This window comes from Vombatus ursinus, unplaced genomic scaffold (genome assembly GCF_900497805.2).
Source record: "Vombatus ursinus unplaced genomic scaffold, bare-nosed wombat genome assembly UNPS02009770.1, whole genome shotgun sequence".
NCBI classification, from domain to species: Eukaryota; Metazoa; Chordata; class Mammalia; order Diprotodontia; family Vombatidae; genus Vombatus; species Vombatus ursinus.
This window is the reverse complement of record NW_020949548.1, coordinates 12,973,715-12,991,080: the sequence shown is the minus strand read 5'-3', so window position 1 is coordinate 12,991,080 and position 17,366 is coordinate 12,973,715. Positions and strand designations below refer to the sequence as shown.

Sequence of the window (17,366 nt, the reverse complement as noted above, 5' to 3'; positions counted from 1 at the left end):
CAAGGAGTGATGAAAGATTATTATTGTTGTTAATAATAACTAACATTTCCATATCCTGTTTAAGGTTTGCAAAGTGCCTACTTAGCACATGGCATGTCATTTGGTCCTCACAACAACCCTGTGAGGTAGGTGCTATTATTATCCTCATTTTACAAATGAAAAAACTAGGAGAGAAATTAGATTATTTGACCTGGGTCACACAGCTGGTAAAGTAGGATTACCTTAAGGTCCTAAGGTAGGATTTGGACTCAGGTCTTTCAGCTTCCAAATCCAATTCCCTAACCACAAAACCACCAAGGAAGTAATAGGAAAGCTCTGACAAGGAAATCACACTAAGGGACAAACAGCTCAATGGGAAAAGTAATAGTCTGAGATAGGCATCTATTCTAACCTGTGGAGGGGGACCAACAACCAAGTAACAAACTTTCTTCGACTTAGTTTCCTCATCTGTAAAATAAGGGAGGAGGGAGTTAGATCATCTTTTAAGTTTTTTTTCCTAATATTATGCTAAAATAGAAGAGCTCTCTGTGTTCCACTTGTTACTGCTATGGACATAAATGCAAAAGATAAACGAGAGAATCGTCCCAAAATTTCTAATCTGTATAAACGTGAGAAAAACGAATTTAAAAAATCACTCAGCTCTATGTTTAGGAAGGTATTCTTTACAAAGAAAAAAAGTTTGACATTTTCCTAAATGAGAACAAAGAAAACATACATTTAAAAGTTCGAGTGTCCAACTTTATCCCTTCTTAATGATATCCAATTGTTTTACTTTGGAAACCTCTTACCCTTGTCTAGAAAGAATTGGACAGAGCCGCTTCTCAGGGATATTCATTAGCTAAACTAGGTAATCCCACCTACACACCCTTATCCTGAAACCGCTTCCCATCATGCGGTCCCCACAAGTGGCTACACAAGACCCCCCCAAGACGGAAGGATGAGGCTGCAACAAAGATCCAGCAGAATGTCCAGGGAGCATCATTCATCATCTCTCACTCGGGACTCCGGCATGGGTTTTTCCAGGAGAGGTCAGCCTCCCTCCGGGCCCGCCCCATCCCACCACAATCTCCCAGTCCCCTCTCAGGAGCAGGGGAAGCACCGCCCCCCCCCCGGCCCCATCCTCGTTCGGGGCTGGGACCCGGCCTGGCCTAACCCCCGTTTTCCATCCTTCCATCCCTCCCAGCAGGGCGGGGCGGGCGGCGCCCTCTGCTCCCCGGCTGGTCAGCGCAGCCCCGGGCCCAGCTGGACAGTCCTGCGCCCCGGCCCGTTCGGGAAGGGCCCAATGCGGCCCAGCGAGATGGAGCCCCCGGCCCTCCCCGGCCCGGCCTGGCGCGGGACGCGAGTGGGCGCCCCGGCGCGGCCGTTGGGCCCGGCGCGGGTTCCCGGGCCGCTGCCCGGGGCGGGGGCGGGGGCGGGGGCGGCGGCCGAGGGGAGGAGGCGGGGAGGGGCAGGGGGCGGCGCCCGCCCGCCCCGCGCCGGCCCCACGCCCTTACCTGTCTTCTCGTGGTCATAGCCCACCACGATGAAGTAGTCCGCCAGCCGCGCCATCGCCGCCGCCGCCCCCTCGCCTGGGAAGCGGGACCCAGTCCCCGTCGCCGCCCTCGCCGCCGCCGCCGCCCGCCCGGCCTGGGAGCGCTCAGCATTTTCCCTCTACCGGCGGCAGCAGCAGCGGCGGCAGCGGCGGCGCTTCAGCCATGTTTGACAACCGAGGTGCGCTCTGCGCCTGCGCCAGGAGCCGCGCCGCGCGAGACTCGCTCCTCCTCCCGGCTCCTCCCTCCTCTCGGCTTCCCAGCGCTTCCCGGAGCTGCGCAGCCGCAGCCCCGGCGCCCCCCTTCCCCCGCGTCTGCGCTCCTCCCCCGCCCGCTCCCGCCTCCCCTCCCCCGCCGGCGCCCGGGCTGGGAGCTGCTGTGGCTTGCCCAGGCCTTTCCTTCCCTCAGCCCACTTGTGGAGCGGGACCCGAACGGGCTGGGGGACGGCTCACGAAAAGTCCGCGACCAGTGGTCTGGAATCTGCCCCGCCGGGGCTTTTGCTGCTCGTTTCCTGTTTACGTTGGGCGGCCCAGCGTTGGGCGGGGGGGGGGGGGGGGGTTGCACCGTCCTGGGCTCTGGGGCTGCAAGGGGAGGCCCCGCGGGCTGCCGCAGCCTCGGGGCGCCGGACAGCATTTGTGTGCTCTCCTGCTTCTGGGGGCGGCGAGCGCAGGCCACCGGTGACGGACAGCTCAGACCTCCCACCCCCCAGTTTGCCCTCCCATCGAACCCTCGGTCATCCCTCTGTGGCCTCTGCTTTCGGGCCATTTTACTGTACTAGGCATTTCCATCAGCGCCACAGGAGGAAAGGGGCAGGGGTCGTCAGAATCTTGGGGGTACGGTTTAGTCGGGTTGCAGATTTAAAGCTCTTGGACAATTTGAGGTCTTGGACTTCGCCCTTCCTCGTTATCACCAACCAACAATTTGAGTTGTACAAGCATGACGCTACTCGGATACTTACACCAAACCATGCCATTTACAGAGTTTGCAATTGTCAGACTGAATCTGACCAAGGGCAGGGTACAACTTGATTTAATTTATTCCCAAATCAGTGAAAGCCTTTCTCTCATACTCGAAAGGGACTTTGAAGATCCACTCCACGCAAGAGTTCCCCTGTACAATACGCAGAAGCTTGCTTATCCAAAAGGCTCCGCGGGAGAACTGTTCTTCGACAGCTCACTGCGGTTCTCTTCCTCGTTCCGCAATTGAACTGGACTCTGCCACCACCAGCACCCCCCTCCCTGTAACTTCACCCACAGTTTCTGCTTCGGTCTTTTGATGCATACAGAGCATGTCTGCTCCGTTTTCCACATGACAACTATTTGAAGAAAGTGATATTCTTTGAATTAGAGTAAATGGTAGAAGCTGCAGATTTAGGCTTGTCAGGTAAAATTTCCCGAAAATTAAAGCTATCCAAAAGTGGAATGACAGTCTTAGGTGAGAGTGGGTTCCCCTTGAGTAGAGGCCTCCAAGCAAAAAGCTACATAGCCACTTACTTGCTGGCTTGTGTGCCGTAGACGGTTTTTTTATTTAATGTGTGGATTGGAGTATATGACCTCTGTGATGTCTTCCGTGATGTCCATCCTAAGTTTCTCCTAAGATTTAATTGCTTTGTAAAAGACACTATTAAAGATTATTTCATTTAACCTAATTATTTCTGACCCCAGTGCTTATAAATTCAAAAGTATTATTTAAAAAAAATAACTTGTTTAATATCCCTTTCCCCCAGTCAAGGTCCTCTGACAAGCCCTATATGGCAGTTTGCAGAATCTGGTTTCAGCATGTGGCATGTATGCATAACATGCACATAGGTACCTAATATGAGGGCATATTCCAGGTACATACAAGTATTTCATATACAAATAAAGTAGCTTCGCCCTTTGCTCCCCAGCCAACAGCTGCCTGGAGGCTGAGACTGATAAGAGTCTGACAACATAGCCTGATTAGTCAGGTTGGCTAGAGGCCAGACAATCATCCCCCCCCACCAGATCAACAAATACACCACCACCTTTCACTAGCTGCCTGAACAAATGCAGATTTGTTTCCCCTGGAGCCTCGGGAAGAAACTGGAGGGCCTAAGGAAGGATGAAAGAAGCAACAGTCTCCAAGATCCAAAGCATCTCCTTCTTTGTCTTAGGGCGGAAATGGCGAAGAGATAAAGAAAGAAGGGAGGCTTGCCAACTTCCCGCTGCTGAAGAGCTGCTGCCTTTTGTGGGTAAAGTGGCTAGTTCTCTAAACTCATTCAAAGTACTTCCTGTGGTTTGTCTCTGCTCAACAAATTAGTGAGCCGAGGTTTATGCGGCAGAAGGTACTAGGCTGAAACCTGCTTTTTGCAAAGTCACTGCAATCCTTCTTTGGTTAGCCTCACCTCTAATTCATCAGACTTTGGTAATAATAATAATAATAATAATAATAATAATAACAACATTTATATGTGTGCCAGGCACTGTGCTAAACACTTTACAATTATTTCCTCATTTAATCTTTACAACAACCCTGAGAAATAGGTACTAAGAGTTTTACAAATATTACCTCATTTGATCCTCACAATAAGCCTGAGAGGTAGGCGCTGTTATCATCCGAATTTGACAGATGTGGAAACTGAGGCAAACAGGTTAAGTGACTTGACTAGGGTCACTCAGCTAGTAAGTGTCTGAGGCTAGATAGGAACTCAGGTCTTCCTAATTACAGGCCTGAAGTTCTATCTACTGTGCCACCTAACTGCTGTATACATATACATATACATATACATAAATATACACCTATATATACACATGAACATATAGAAAACATTCAGGACACAAGCGCATAAGAAAAGCCCCACTGTGTCAAATCAATAAATCATTCAGCCCAGCGTGATATACCTGACAGCCTATTTGGTGGAATCGGATGGCCTGATGGAAGTTACTCTGTCTAACCTCATCCTAAGAAGAGGAGATGCACACCCCAATTGCTTCCCTTGCTTTCGATAAGCTGTGTTGGCTATATTGTCCACTGGATCCACTCATTTACTATAACCCCATCTGCACTTGGTTTACCCTGTTTAGGTAAGGAGTTTCATATGTTCGTGTTGACTGGCTATGTCAACATGCCTTATGTCAAGAATGACCATGTCCTACTTGTCCTAAAAAAACTACAATGTCTCCTTTAAGCTTTCAGGGTGGCTCCTTATCTAGTTTAATTATGAACAAGTCTCTGTAATCCTATATGTCAGAGGCAAATAAGACTAATTGTGCCTGGATAAAGAGACTTGAGATCTCCATTTGTTTTAGGCAGGACTTTCAGAGAACCACCCTATTCCACTCAACTGATGGGGTGAATCAGACTTTGGAAGCAAATTTCTCAATGAGTTTTGAGGAAGGGGGTTGTAACTAGGGGGTATAAAGTAGAATGTTTTTCTTCACCCTGAGGCTCTGGTGTGTGCATTATTATGCCTTGAAGATCCAGACTAAGAAAAACAGGATTTAACTTGTGCTTCTGACACTTCTGCTGTCCTGCCCTTAGGAAAGTCACTTAAACTCTACTTGCTACTCTAAAACTATAAATTGCAGAGAGGTGTTGACTTGCTTCGGTGTCCAATCTCTATCAACTATTCTATCAGTTTTTGAATGTCGTCAGAGCTTTATATAGAATGATTTGAATAAACTACCTTCCAAACAGCCTCCTAAAAGTTAGTATAAACCCTGCCCAGGTCATAGGGCAAGTTAAAAGGGAAGCCAATAGATATCAAATACTTCTTTTTCAAAGAAGCAAATGTTCTATTCTTTGCTTTTCATACACATAGTTCAAATATTGGATTATTTAGCCCAATTTTCTCTGCAGGGTGTGTTCTCGATATTAAATTGGCACCTAGTTTACGGAAGTGACCAGGAATATCTTTATAAACCAAAGAAGCTTAGAGAAAATGTAGGTAGTGTCACAAACAGCTGTTCCATCCTTCACCTAATCTCCATTTAACAGCAGAAAGAGGGAAAAGTGATAACCAGATTTTGGGGGGGGGGGGCGGCTGTGTATCTAACTGAGGACAGAGAGAAAAGGGATAGTTCCATGGGTGAGGAACCTTCACATATGAAGTTTGGATTCAGTCAAAGGGGCCCCACTTGAGGACCTAGAGAGCTACACATAGCCTTGAGGCTACAGATTCCCCACTCCCTGGAAGCACCGAAGGCACTTGTAAAAGTTTCACAGGTAGTATATATATACACGTGTGTGTATAATTATATGTATGTTTACATACATATAGAGGTATGGATAGATATAAATGATATGGTATAGATATAGATGTCAGGGTAGCTATGGATAGATTTAGATATAGATGTGGTAGCCTGGTATAGTGGTGGAGAACCTGCCTCTTGAATATATCTGGATTCAAATAATGTTGCTAGTACACACTGGCCCCAGAATTATGGGCAAGTCACTTCATCTCTTAAAGTCCTGGAGTAACTCTAATTCCAAACGTTACAGACCCAAGGAATTTCTGATCTGCCCTTAACGTAGGGCCTTTCCATGCTTAGTATTTCGGAAATGCCTGAAATAACAGGTCTAGGCCAAATACTTATTTGTAGCTCCTCTACATCCTTTCCTCAGTCTTTTTTTTTTTTTTTTGGTGGGGGAGGGTTAAATACATATCCTTGTCCCCACTGATTTGTCATCTGTACTATTGAGTCTTCGGGGGTCTTATACTCCAAGGCTCTTTTCTTGGCTTATTAGAGTAAGTCAATTCAACAAGCAGTTATTATTACCAATAAGAAGTCCTTCAGTGGGTACTAAAGGAGAAAAAAAAATAACTTTTAGATAAAATTCAGGGGTCTGCCCTCAAGAACTTAATAATTTAAATAGAAATATTTTTCCAACCCCACCCTACAGATAGGTGGCGGGGAATCTACTTGGGATTTCTTCTTAAATTTGCTTGATGCTCTGATACTTATAAACTAGAGATTGGCTCTTTATGTGAATCTGAAAAACATTCTTTGGGTTCAAATTTACTTCTTTCTTACCTCTTTTTCCCTTTTTTGCACTTCCCAAGCCCTGGGCAGTCTCAGAGGAGACTTTTTGCTCAATCTGAATTCACACCTAGAGAAACCTGAATGGATAAAAGCAGGTGCACGTGAAAAAGAAAGATCTGAATTCTACCAAGAAGTATTTCAGTTGGGATGTGACCAGAAAAACTGTATTATCATTGATTCTCTATAACATGAGGGATACAAAGTGGTTAAACTCGTTGAATATCCACAAAGGAATAGATCCCACATGGTGCGCCTGTTTTGCCAAGGTAAATTCCAGGGTGTTTTGGAAAACACGCGCTCACTCCAGAAGGCAGCGGGAGCTCCCGCAAACAAACCAGGCGGAGCTGGTTCGCTCTTTGGAGCAGGAAAGCATCTGAATTAGAGGACGACGGGCAGGACGGGGGCCGGGCGGGGCGGGTGAAGTGTTTTCCTAGCTTCAGATCTAACGTCCCAGTAGCAGCCAAATGCACCTGGACTGATAAGAGACTTGCCAAGTTTCAATTTTGCCGTTTGCCATTCCCGGACGGCCGACCCCCTGCTGGGGAGCGGGGCGGGAAGCGAGTGCCTGCCCTGAGCCTCAACCGGAGCCTGGCTCTCTCCTGGCGGGAAAGGGAGGGGAAGCTCTCACTTAAAAGCATAATTTGTCCTAAAAAACCTCATTCCCCCCCCCCACACACACACTCATTCCCTTACCAGGGGCTGGGGGCGGAATAATAGCTTACATCCCCATACCCTTCTAATTAAAAAGCGCTTTCTCCCAACCGGGTCAAGCATTGTTATCCCCATTTTATTGATGAGGAAACTGATACCTGAAAAGATGAAATGACTAGCCAAGGATCGCCCAGCTCTTCTCAGAGCTGGAACTTTTCCAACCCCGATAGAGCTCACACTACCTCTGGCTATGAACCTTCTCTGTGGCACTCGCTCTAAGTTGAGGCGAGCTCGAAGCTCCGTTGTGTGGCGGGGTTGGAAGCGAGTGAAGAGTTCTGGACCGCTGATTGGGGGAGTGGGGTTAGGAGACCGGCTTTTGACAGCTCAACCCTACGTGTTACTGACTCCTTACTAGCAACGCAAGGGAGCAATCTCCTTGGAACGTGGGGAACCCTTGTTCCTGGGACAGTCAGGTTGTTCTTTGATTTGACTGTGTCCAGGCACCCAGTTTCCCAAAGGAAAAGTTTCCTTTCCGAAGGGTGACGACAAAGCAATGACAACAGAAGGGGATAAATGAAAGTAACCTGTTCTGGAGCAACTAGACAGAGACGGAAGCAGGAAAAACAAATAGGAGACTGACTGAAAGAGATTTGGAGTCAATCTCTATTCTTAGGCTCGAATCCTGGCTCAGGATCTTTACCTCCTCCTCCGTAAAATAGGCGGGGGGAGGGGTGGACTAGATGATTTCTAAGGTTTTTCCTTGATTTAACATTCTATAATTCAGCATTTATTAAAAGTCTATGTGCCAGTTCCTGTGCTAAGCGCTGGGTACTGTGATGAGAAAGAGGGGAGTGGGAGAGGGAGAGAGGAGAGAGAGGGAGAGAGAGAGAGGGAGGGAGAGAAAGAGGGAAGGAGAAAGGGAGAAAGGGAGAGGGAGAGAGGGGGAAAGGGGGGGAGAGAGAGAGAGAGAGAAAGAGAGAGAGAGAGAGAGAGAGAGAGAGAGAGAGAGAGAGAGAGAGCAGGAAGGATACAAAGAAAGGAAGTGAAAGAGATATTTTTAAAAGGGAGGAAGATGAGCAGAGACAGAAGCTAAAGTGATAAAGCCGCCTAACACACAGTAGGCAGTCAATAAATATTTGAACAGTGAGTGTTGTCCCTGCCCCACCTGCACAGCCAGGCGTTTCTGAACCAGGTCCAAGTTAATGAGTCGACAGCCCAGAGAGCCCTCGCCTCGGGTGCACCGGGAAGCTACTCTACCACAGCTGCGGCGGGAATCCTGAGGCTGCCGCTGAGCCTAGCTAGTTGGGGAGGGCGAGGGTTTGGAGGACATCCCAACCATCCCACAGCCACCGCAAATCTTGCTCCGGGCGCAAGTGACTCACTCCAAGGTGATTCCTCTGACGCATCCTCGATCCAGCTGGCCTTTCCATTCACACCTTAGAAGCAAGGGACATGAAAAGAGGTCTGGAAAGCGGCCGCCACAAGACGGCTGGCCACTCTCCTGGAGGGGTCAGGAGTGGCCCAGGCTCCCAGAGCTCTGAACCACAGAGGCACCTGGTCAACCAGAGGGCTCGGAAGCCTTGATGGGCAGGCAGCTAGAGACAGGAGGTGAGGAGTCGGGGACGCCTATCTAAAGCACCTGCAGAAGATAGAAATAAAGCCAAGTGACGAACTGGAGCACACAAGTATATAAATAGTACTGTAGAATTCACAGGCAAGAGGAGTATGTCAGTATTAATATCACTACCATTTTCCAGAAGAGGAAAGTAGGGAGTCAGAGAGGCGAATGACTTGTCTAAGGTCACAGGGCTGGGAAGTCTTCCTTTCCATTATATCACGAGGCAATCTTTAAAGGTTTTATAAAGAGAGACTTACAGTGGTCTGCAAAACTACTCAACTCCCTGGCGACGATCTTCGAGCCCTCACAGAGACGCAGCCCCAGCCGCAGCCCACCGGGAGAGGCTCTCGACCAGGCAACGGCGTATTCGCTTTGCTGCCCTTCTCGTCCTTACCTCAAGGGGAAGGCTTTGGGTTCCAACAGAAGTCAGGAGTTTCTTGGCCAGAGGCCAACCAGTTCCTTTCTAAACAATAACACCACAAATTTAACACATCTCGCTCTTGGATTTACACATCGGAGTGAAATATCTGAAATTTCAACAAATTCTCCCCTTAGAAAAATCCCCTGCCCAAGTTTTCCTGATCTCGTGCCCATTGCCATACCCATCTGGTCTTTTCCAGAACTCCGGTGTCTCAGACTTGATGTCTGGCAAACCTCCCTCACTCCCACCCCCTCCCCTCATTACCACGCCTGAGGCCGAGTTCAAGTGCTTCTCCAGACAGCTCCTTCCTAGAACAGGAGCCTTGCAGGTGAGATGAGAGGGAGACTCAAGGAGAGTTCCAGCGGCCTTGAATCCTCGATTTCTGTGGGCTAGCCAAGTCACCTGGGCTGGGGGCTAGGATCTCGCCGGGGCATCAGCGTAGGCAGGGGCTCCAAAAGGAGATGATTTGGTGGGGGAGAGAGTTGGCACGCGCAGGCCCCTCCCCCTGCCATCAGTGATAATTTTTGCAGCCTGGGTGCTGTGGAAGCACTGGGTGAACGTCCCCTTGCTGCCTACCGTACCCTAACCCAGAGGATAGCCTTACACGGGGAGGGGGGGGCTGAGGCAGGAAACGTTATGAGTGTTGGCGCCCTCGACGCAGGGCGCAAAAGGAAGAGAGGGAAATGATTGCACTAACAGCAGCAGCAGCAGCGCCCGCGGCGGCCGCAGTGGAACCCCCAGCAAGCCCCGCCCCCGCTGAGCTCCTATAAAAGTAGGAGGCAAGCGCAGGACACTTCAGAGGTTTAACTGGGGACCTAAAGACTTCCTGCTGCTCCTGCGCCTTCTCTCCGCTTCCTACCTCCGCCTCTTAATAGCACTTCGGTCGCCGGGGTTGGGACTCTTTGACTCTCTCATTGGATTACCTTCAGCAGCAGGTAAGGGTGGACCCTCCGGCTTGGAGTGGTGGCAGTGGAGGTCGGGTAGGGAGAATGGGCTTTAGTTATCTCCAAAGTCACTGATCAGAAAACTCAGGTCCCTGCACCGACTTTCCTTGTGCCTCTTCCAGATAACCCTGCCGAGGCTGCTGGAGCCGAGATTTGGGCAGGAGGGCGGGGGTGGGAGGTGAGGGGAAGAGGGTTAGAATGGAAAGGGGGGGCGGGGGGAGATTGAATCTTTGCTTAGTCCAAGCCATGCCTTGCGAATGAGCTCGGAGCTACTCTGAGCTCGGGATCCCTCCCAAGGGATCTCCCTCTTCTATCCCATAAGAATAAGCTCCTAGAAAAGTTTCAAAGTGAGTCCCAAGCTCAGAATTTAAGGAGTCCTGCCTGACGGAGTGAGGGAACCTTCCCCCCCAACCCCCTCCCTACTCAGCTTGTCAGTTCAGCCGGCCGACGGATGCAAAGCCTGCAGGCGCCTTTATCTGCCCTGGCGCGATAAGCGATTGAGCAAACAGGGGCCGGGACTTGGTTAGGACACTAATGGGGCCACTGGTCTGCTGCGCTCAGCCAGCTGGGGCTGAACTAGACTGCTTCGGGGTCAGGGAAGGGGCTAGGGCCGCAGCCAGGACTAGAGCCAGACACTTACTTTTTCGGTTCTCTCTTTCATCCAGGGTGACCAGATCGGCGCCGGAATGCAGCTGGTGCCAGTCGCCCTAATTTACCTGGGCTCCTTCGCCTTCCTGGGGGCGGACACTGCGCGGCTCGATTTGGCTTCAGAGTTCAGAAAGAAGTAAGTCGCGACAATGTTCTCTAGTCAAGTTGGGTTCAGGAGATAAAAGACACTCTGGAGGGAGGAATCCTCCTTTAACTCTGGGTACAGGAGAAAAGTGTACGGTGTCGATGCTACCACTCACCAAGGGGAATGGGCGCTGGCATTCGTTCCATATAGTGCTAATGGCGTCGCTGTTGGTTACTTTTCAGATGGAACAAATGGGCTCTGAGCCGGGGAAAGAGGGAATTGCGTGTGCCGGACAATCCCCTCGCTAGCCCAGCCGAAGTGAAGGCTGGTCCTATCCAGACATTTATTCGGACCCAGGACGTGAAGGGTGCTTCCCGCAGCCCACAGCCCAGGTAACTTTGTGGGTCCCTCCTGGGGAATCCTTTTCCTCTCCGAAGTTGCTGCTCCCCGCCCTTCCCCCCGCGGTGCCAACTCGGGTCCGGAACTGAGGAAGGGCTTGGACTAAGAAAGGTGCCTCGACGGAGCAACATAGAATCCCTGTTCCCAGCCCAGGCTCCCCTGGTTAGGCTAAGATTCCGGTCTAATTCGGCGCAGGCCGGTAGCCAGGTCCTAGGGGCCCTTCGAGTTATCTAACTCCTTTCCGTCCCTCCTGTCCCGCAGCAGTCCGGACGCAGCCCGCATACGCGTCAAGCGCTACCGCCAGAGTATGAATAGTTTCCCGCACTTCCAGAGCTTGCGCATCGGCTGCCGTTTTGGGACATGCACCCTGCAGAACTTGGCGCACCAGATCTACCAGCTCACGGACAAAGATAAGGACAATTCGGCGCCCCCTAACAAAATCAGCCCCCAGGGCTACGGGCGCCGGCGTAGGCGCTCTCTTGCGGAGGGCTTTCCAGTTCGGACTCTCTCCTACTTTTCATTCTCCTCCTCCTCCTCCTCTTCCTCCTCCTCCTCCTCCGAACGGCTACAGCAGCAGTAGCGGCAGCCGCGCCTCTGGCAGCTCAGCGAGGCAGCCTGCGTTGCGAGCCGATTGCGCCCGGCGCCACTTCGAGGGGCCGCCTTCCTCTGGACGTAGGGGGCGGTAGCCGCGGCGAAACCACAGCACTGCACCCAATGGGCGCCGGCCGGCCGGCCTCCGTGCTAGCAGGGAGGGGGTCAGTCCTGCGGGATGGAGAACTCGAACGCAGGAGGCGTTAGGTCCACTACAGGAGCTCCCGCAGTCTTCCTCATCCCTATTGTTGGAGAGGAAAGTGTCCTCTCCAAGTGGGCACTGACCGCGGTCGCATTTTGCCTTCACGCCCTTTGCTTCTCCGGGAACCTAACCCTCATCCAAGCTGCGAGGACCCAGGCCGGGCCTAGGGTCCCTTGGGGAATCATTCAGAGAATGCTAGGGTTGGGAGAAAGATGCCTGGGACTTGCGCCGTGTGAAGAATGAAGATCTAGGGAACTTGGATTTACCGAACGGGCCCAAACTGAGAGTCTGCGGGCTTCTCCCCGCTGTCGGGTGGGAATCTCGGAACTACTTGATCTTTTCATAACAGAGGAAAAGTGCAATGGTGGCTTTTAAAAATGCGTTTTCATAGAGAGGTAACTATCTGATATTTATCTTGCTGTCAGGTGTTTTTTTTTTTTTGTAAATTCAGAGTTATTTTTGTACGTTATATATTGTATTATATTGTATAAGGGCATTTTAAAATAGTGTGTATCTCCCTCCCCTTGTGTTAATTTTAATATGAGAATGTCACAGCAGATTGGTCTCAGCCTGGTATAACCCTCTCACCGCCATGTTGAGGGTGTGTGTGAAATGAGCGAGTGTGTTAAGAGAGAAAGTGTGAGTGTATGACATTCCGTCCTGGTGGAAAAAGAAAATTCCACGTCTCTGTATATTATATTTTCTTAAAAGGGGTGGTGATATGGCGAATAGCAAAACTAATAAACAGTTACAATACTGACGTACGTGGTTCTGGACTCAATTGTCTTTCGAGAGAGCTGAACTCTAATGGGTGCTAGTGGAGGGGTTTAAGTGGAGATCCTCTTCCCAACTCCCACTTCCCTTGACTAGGTAGAAATCTTTTTCCTGATACAATTCCTTGGCTTTCTCGGGGTTTGGCCCTGAGTTGTTGCGAGAATCAAGTGACACGCTGCCCCACAAGCCTCATTCTTCCCAACCAGAAATCATAATGGCTTATAGGATCACAAGGTCAAGGATCAATCCGGGGCGCCCTCTCTTCTCCTCACCCTTCCCACTCCCCGGCACGTGCTCCTCCCGAAGTCGCCCAAGGTCACCCCTTGTCACAACTTGGACTGCTGGGGTGGGGTGTGCTGCTGCGCGGCAAGTCTCTGGGGAGAGGCCAGGCGCGAAGTCGACTCACCGTTACGCAACAGAACCCTGGATTTAGGGACCTAGTCTTTCCAGGGCCAAGAGAAATGACCTAGAGAGAGGGGACAGAGGTTTTCAAGGGTCCCTAAGTGAGGGGTTTTCCCGGGCCGGGGGTCACAGCAAAAATTAGAAGGCTCTGTGCTCCTCTTTCGCGCACCTCCGGGAAAGCGCAGCTGGAAAAGACAACATCCCCCACCAACCGGCCGCAGCCAAGTACGGGGAGGCTTGGCTTGGATAGGGCTGCAGCGCCCCCTGCGGGTGGCCGCGGGACGGATACCTCAGCCCGAGCCGTCATGAGGTACGTGCGGTTTGATCCAGCCTCGTACGTGGGAGTCAGCACACAACTTTAACCAGGAAAAGAAAAGAGGAAAAAAGTTCACGGATGCCAACCAAGGCCGGCTTCCCCAAGCGTTGTGCGGTAGCTCCCGACGCTAGGACAGTGACTCAGCGCCCTCACGCTGTGCTGAGCAGCTGCTTCGGTCGGCCAGGGGCGGGAGGGTATGGGACAGGATGGGACGTGTCTGGGAGCAGAGCGGGGTCCTCCAGAAACACCTGGCCGTCACTGGCCTCCCCGCCCCCCCCCCATATCTTGCCTCCTCTCTCATTGTCTACTCCACTGCCTTCCTCCTCCTCTTCCCTCTCTTTCCGTCTCCGCTTCCTCCTTTCTTCTTTCCTCTTTCTCTCTCCCTCTCGCCCTGTTCCTTTTTTCATCTTTTTATTTTCCTTCGGGACTTTAACTTCAAAGTGCTGCCTGAGTCTCCAGGGTGGAAGCAGGGCTTCGGTTCGATATTATGTGACCGGGCATGGGGGATCGAGGGAAAATTTAAGGAGTCTTGGAGGAGAAAGTCGCCGAGCTCCTGCCCCTGCCCCTGCCCGTGGTGGAGGAAGTGGGTGGGTAAGGGGAACCAATAACCCCCGACCTGGGGGATCCCAGGTCCCGGGCCCGCACCCAGCCACCTTCACCCTCAGGACCCTGCCTTATCCCTGCGCAGAACTACCACACCGATCTTGAGAGCTTTCCCTGCCTTTCACTCGTGGCCCGAAACTTGAATTCGTCTTAAAGATTCTCAGAAACCTTTAGAGGTTGGTAAAGAAAAGAAAAATAACCTTTAGGTAACAAGGGATAAAGGAAGGCGCGCTCTGGAAATAGGAACGTTTCCCTTTGGCGGCTGCACTATCCCCTGGATCTTGCGGTCAGTGGCCCCTGCCAAGATCCCATCCCCTTTTTTCTGTCTCTCTCCGGGTCTCTTTCTCACCTTCTCACTCAGGCTGATAATTGGTGAGACTGGAACAACTGGATGTCTAGTTGGGAGGGCATGGGAGGTGGGAAAGCAGAGCCTAGTACCCGGAAGGCACTGGATACCAAGGGACTCAGCTCTGCATTTGGAATCAGAGGATCTGGATTCAAATCCCAGCTCTGCCTTGTGTGACCTTGGTGAACTCGGGCCCGTCAATTAACCTCTGTAAGGCTCCGTTTCCTCATCTGTAAGAATGACTTTAAGATCCCCTTCCAGCTTTGAAGCTATGATCTTGTCACAATGGAGGGGAATAGATTTAGGTCTTTTTTGCCTCGGCCCCTATTAGTCAAATTAATTTACTAGCTCTTTATGGATCCTGTGAATCAAAGATGCTCCTGCTGTGGTAGGGCATGGCAGGGTCCTTAAAAGTCTGGGTCTAAAGCAGATGATCGATGAACCAGAGGTGGGGGAGTAGAAAATGCTGGATTTAGAGTCAGAGAGCTTTGTGTAATGGGTCACCAAGGCCTGGGATTGTTGTTTAGTTGCTTTCAGGTGTTCCCCACTCTTCCAGCCGTTAGGTAGTGCAGTGGATAGAGCAAGTGTGGAGTCAGGAGGACCCGAGTTCGAATTTGGCCCCAGACACTTATTAGTTTGTATGACCTTGGGCAAGTCACTTAACCCTGTTTGCCTCAGTTTCCTCATGTGTAAAATGAGCTGGAGAAGGAAATGGCAAACCACTCCAATATCTCCACCAAGAAAACCTCCAAAGGAGTCATAGACGTGACTAAAAAACAAAAACAAGACCTAAGGGCAACGTCTCAAAGGACTGGCAAGGATTCTTCCCTACTGCTTTGACCTGAAGACCTTGGCCTGGTAGGATTCCTGGTTGTACTCCTTCCTTCCTATTGTCCTTCTCCTGTTGCCCCAGCTTCCACTCCATGCCCCAGCCCCAGACATCTTAAGCATCTTTTGTTCAATGGAGTAAACTGCTCCAAATAAATCCCTTATTGCTGTCAGAATTAACTAGCTCAGCTCATATTTAAGTCCTAATAACAGACCACTAATATGAAGGGACGTACTTGCAGATTAAAACATACTACTGATTGCTAATAATATTTTATTTCTCTTGTTATATTTCTAAGGCACTTTTGTGGAGAGGCAGTATATAATAGTGTGGTAGAGTGGAAATAGCACTGAATTTATAATCAAACTTAGGTTAATGCCACTTAACACCTGTGGGACCTTGGACAAGTCATTACCAATGTCTGGGCCTTTGTTTTTCTCGTCTTTAAAAATGATCTGTTTTGATTAGATGATCTCTAAGTTCTCTTTCTTTCTAAAATCCTGTAATTTCTTTTAATCCTAACAATGAGGTTATAGTGTAAGGTTAGCTCATTTTGCACCCTCCCTGTTAGGCTTTAATCGTAACTCAACTCAAAAGTCTGAATGGCTGAGGCAAGGAGTATCATTGTTTTCATTCAGTTCATCTGCAGGGGCTAAAGCCATGGTCTAAACTGCAGTGTGGAGCCTTAGAGTAAAAAAATGCCTGGGGATGTCAAGGCCACCTGGGTAAGAATCTGGAAAATGCTTTATGATTTCCTATGGGAATGAGAGAAAGCCTCCTTGAAATTGTTCTTTCATTTCTTCGTTTACCTAAGGAGTATCCATTGCTTCTGAGCTCAAGGCATTGTGCGGTTCACCCTTTGCACAGCACGTTTAAACCAAAGGCAGCCAGCGGGTCCTTGTCTGAAGCAGACGTCATAAATCAGGAGTCATTTTACTTTCCCTCAGTTGAGCACCCTGCCTGAGCTCTCACTTTGGTTTGGATGACCAAATATAGTTAGCACATACACTAAAGACTTCCAGGCTTGGCAGGGGAGGGAACAGCCTCTCTTAGAGTTTGTCTAAGGCACAATTCCTTGCTGCTAGCGTTGGCTCCGGAGAACCTACAAAGGCACACAGACACAAGAGTGCCGGGCCTTGGGACAGGGCCATTTGTTTTCATAGATTTAGAGCTAGAAGGAACTTTGACATGGATCCAAATAACCATAATATTAGTATGATGTATAATCTAGCAAACCTCGTTTTCTACATGAGGAAAGTGAGGCTCAGAGAAGTGCAGTGAGTTGGCTGGGAAGAGCAGAACCTAGGTTGCTTGACCGTCGTTCCCGCCCTCTCTGATAGGTTGGGGCAGCCCCCATTCAATCTCACTTTAGGGAAATGATCGTCTCTCCCTCATAGGCTCATTGATCCAGGGCTAGAAGGGGCCTCCGAGACTACTTTGTCTAACTCTCTTCTTTTACAATAGGGAACCTGAGGCTTGGGACATTAAGTGACTTCTCCAAGGTCACTAAGTCCCGAGGGAAAATCATCTGGAGATAAGGGGTGGGGAAGAAGAGCCTTATGTCCATCCAGAGGTAGATTCATAGATTCTCAGAACTAGAAGGGATCTCAGAAATGATCAGGCCCCACCTTGAACTCCAGGTGCACCCAACAGGTGTTCACCTAGCCTCTACCTGAATATATGCAAAGACAAGGTGCTCATTACTTTACAAGCTAAGTCCATTCCATTTGGGGGCAACTTTGGTTGTTAGACAATTCTTCCATGGATTAAGCTGGAATTGGTCTCCACCTGCTGGTCTTGTGGAAGCATCTTGTTGGTTATCCAGCTGACAGAGGCTAGGAGTGTATGGGCAGAGCCGGGTAACTATGGTTGGGCAACCAGAGTTTTGCCTCAGGGTGCTGAATTTGGAAGACACTGACAGCACATGCAGTCTTTAAGCAGTTACAGCACCTAGTGAGAACAATTCTTTAAATTAGGAAAATATCTATTGGCAAATGGGTGAGTT

The 17,366-nt window shown here is 50.0% G+C and overlaps 2 protein-coding genes across 2 annotated transcripts in view; one reads left to right on the top strand and one right to left on the bottom strand.

Annotated features, from left to right (window-relative positions):
- Positions 1-1,696, bottom strand: part of SBF2 (SET binding factor 2) — a 485,589-nt gene extending 483,893 nt beyond the window's left edge. The window contains exons 1-2 of the mRNA XM_027852565.1: positions 1,688-1,696; positions 1,494-1,650 (exon numbers count right to left, since the gene is read on the bottom strand). Coding sequence (XP_027708366.1) covers positions 1,494-1,650; positions 1,688-1,696 — 166 coding nt within the window. The remainder of the gene's footprint in view (positions 1-1,493; positions 1,651-1,687) is intronic.
- An 8,374-nt stretch (positions 1,697-10,070) lies between these two features.
- ADM (adrenomedullin) lies at positions 10,071-12,851 on the top strand. The gene is made up of 4 exons (XM_027852702.1): positions 10,071-10,157; positions 10,832-10,950; positions 11,142-11,291; positions 11,560-12,851. The coding sequence occupies exons 2-4, from the start codon at positions 10,853-10,855 to the stop codon at positions 11,876-11,878; spliced, it is 567 nt and encodes a 188-aa protein (XP_027708503.1). The 5' UTR covers positions 10,071-10,157; positions 10,832-10,852; the 3' UTR covers positions 11,879-12,851.
- The last annotated feature ends 4,515 nt before the right edge of the window (positions 12,852-17,366 follow it).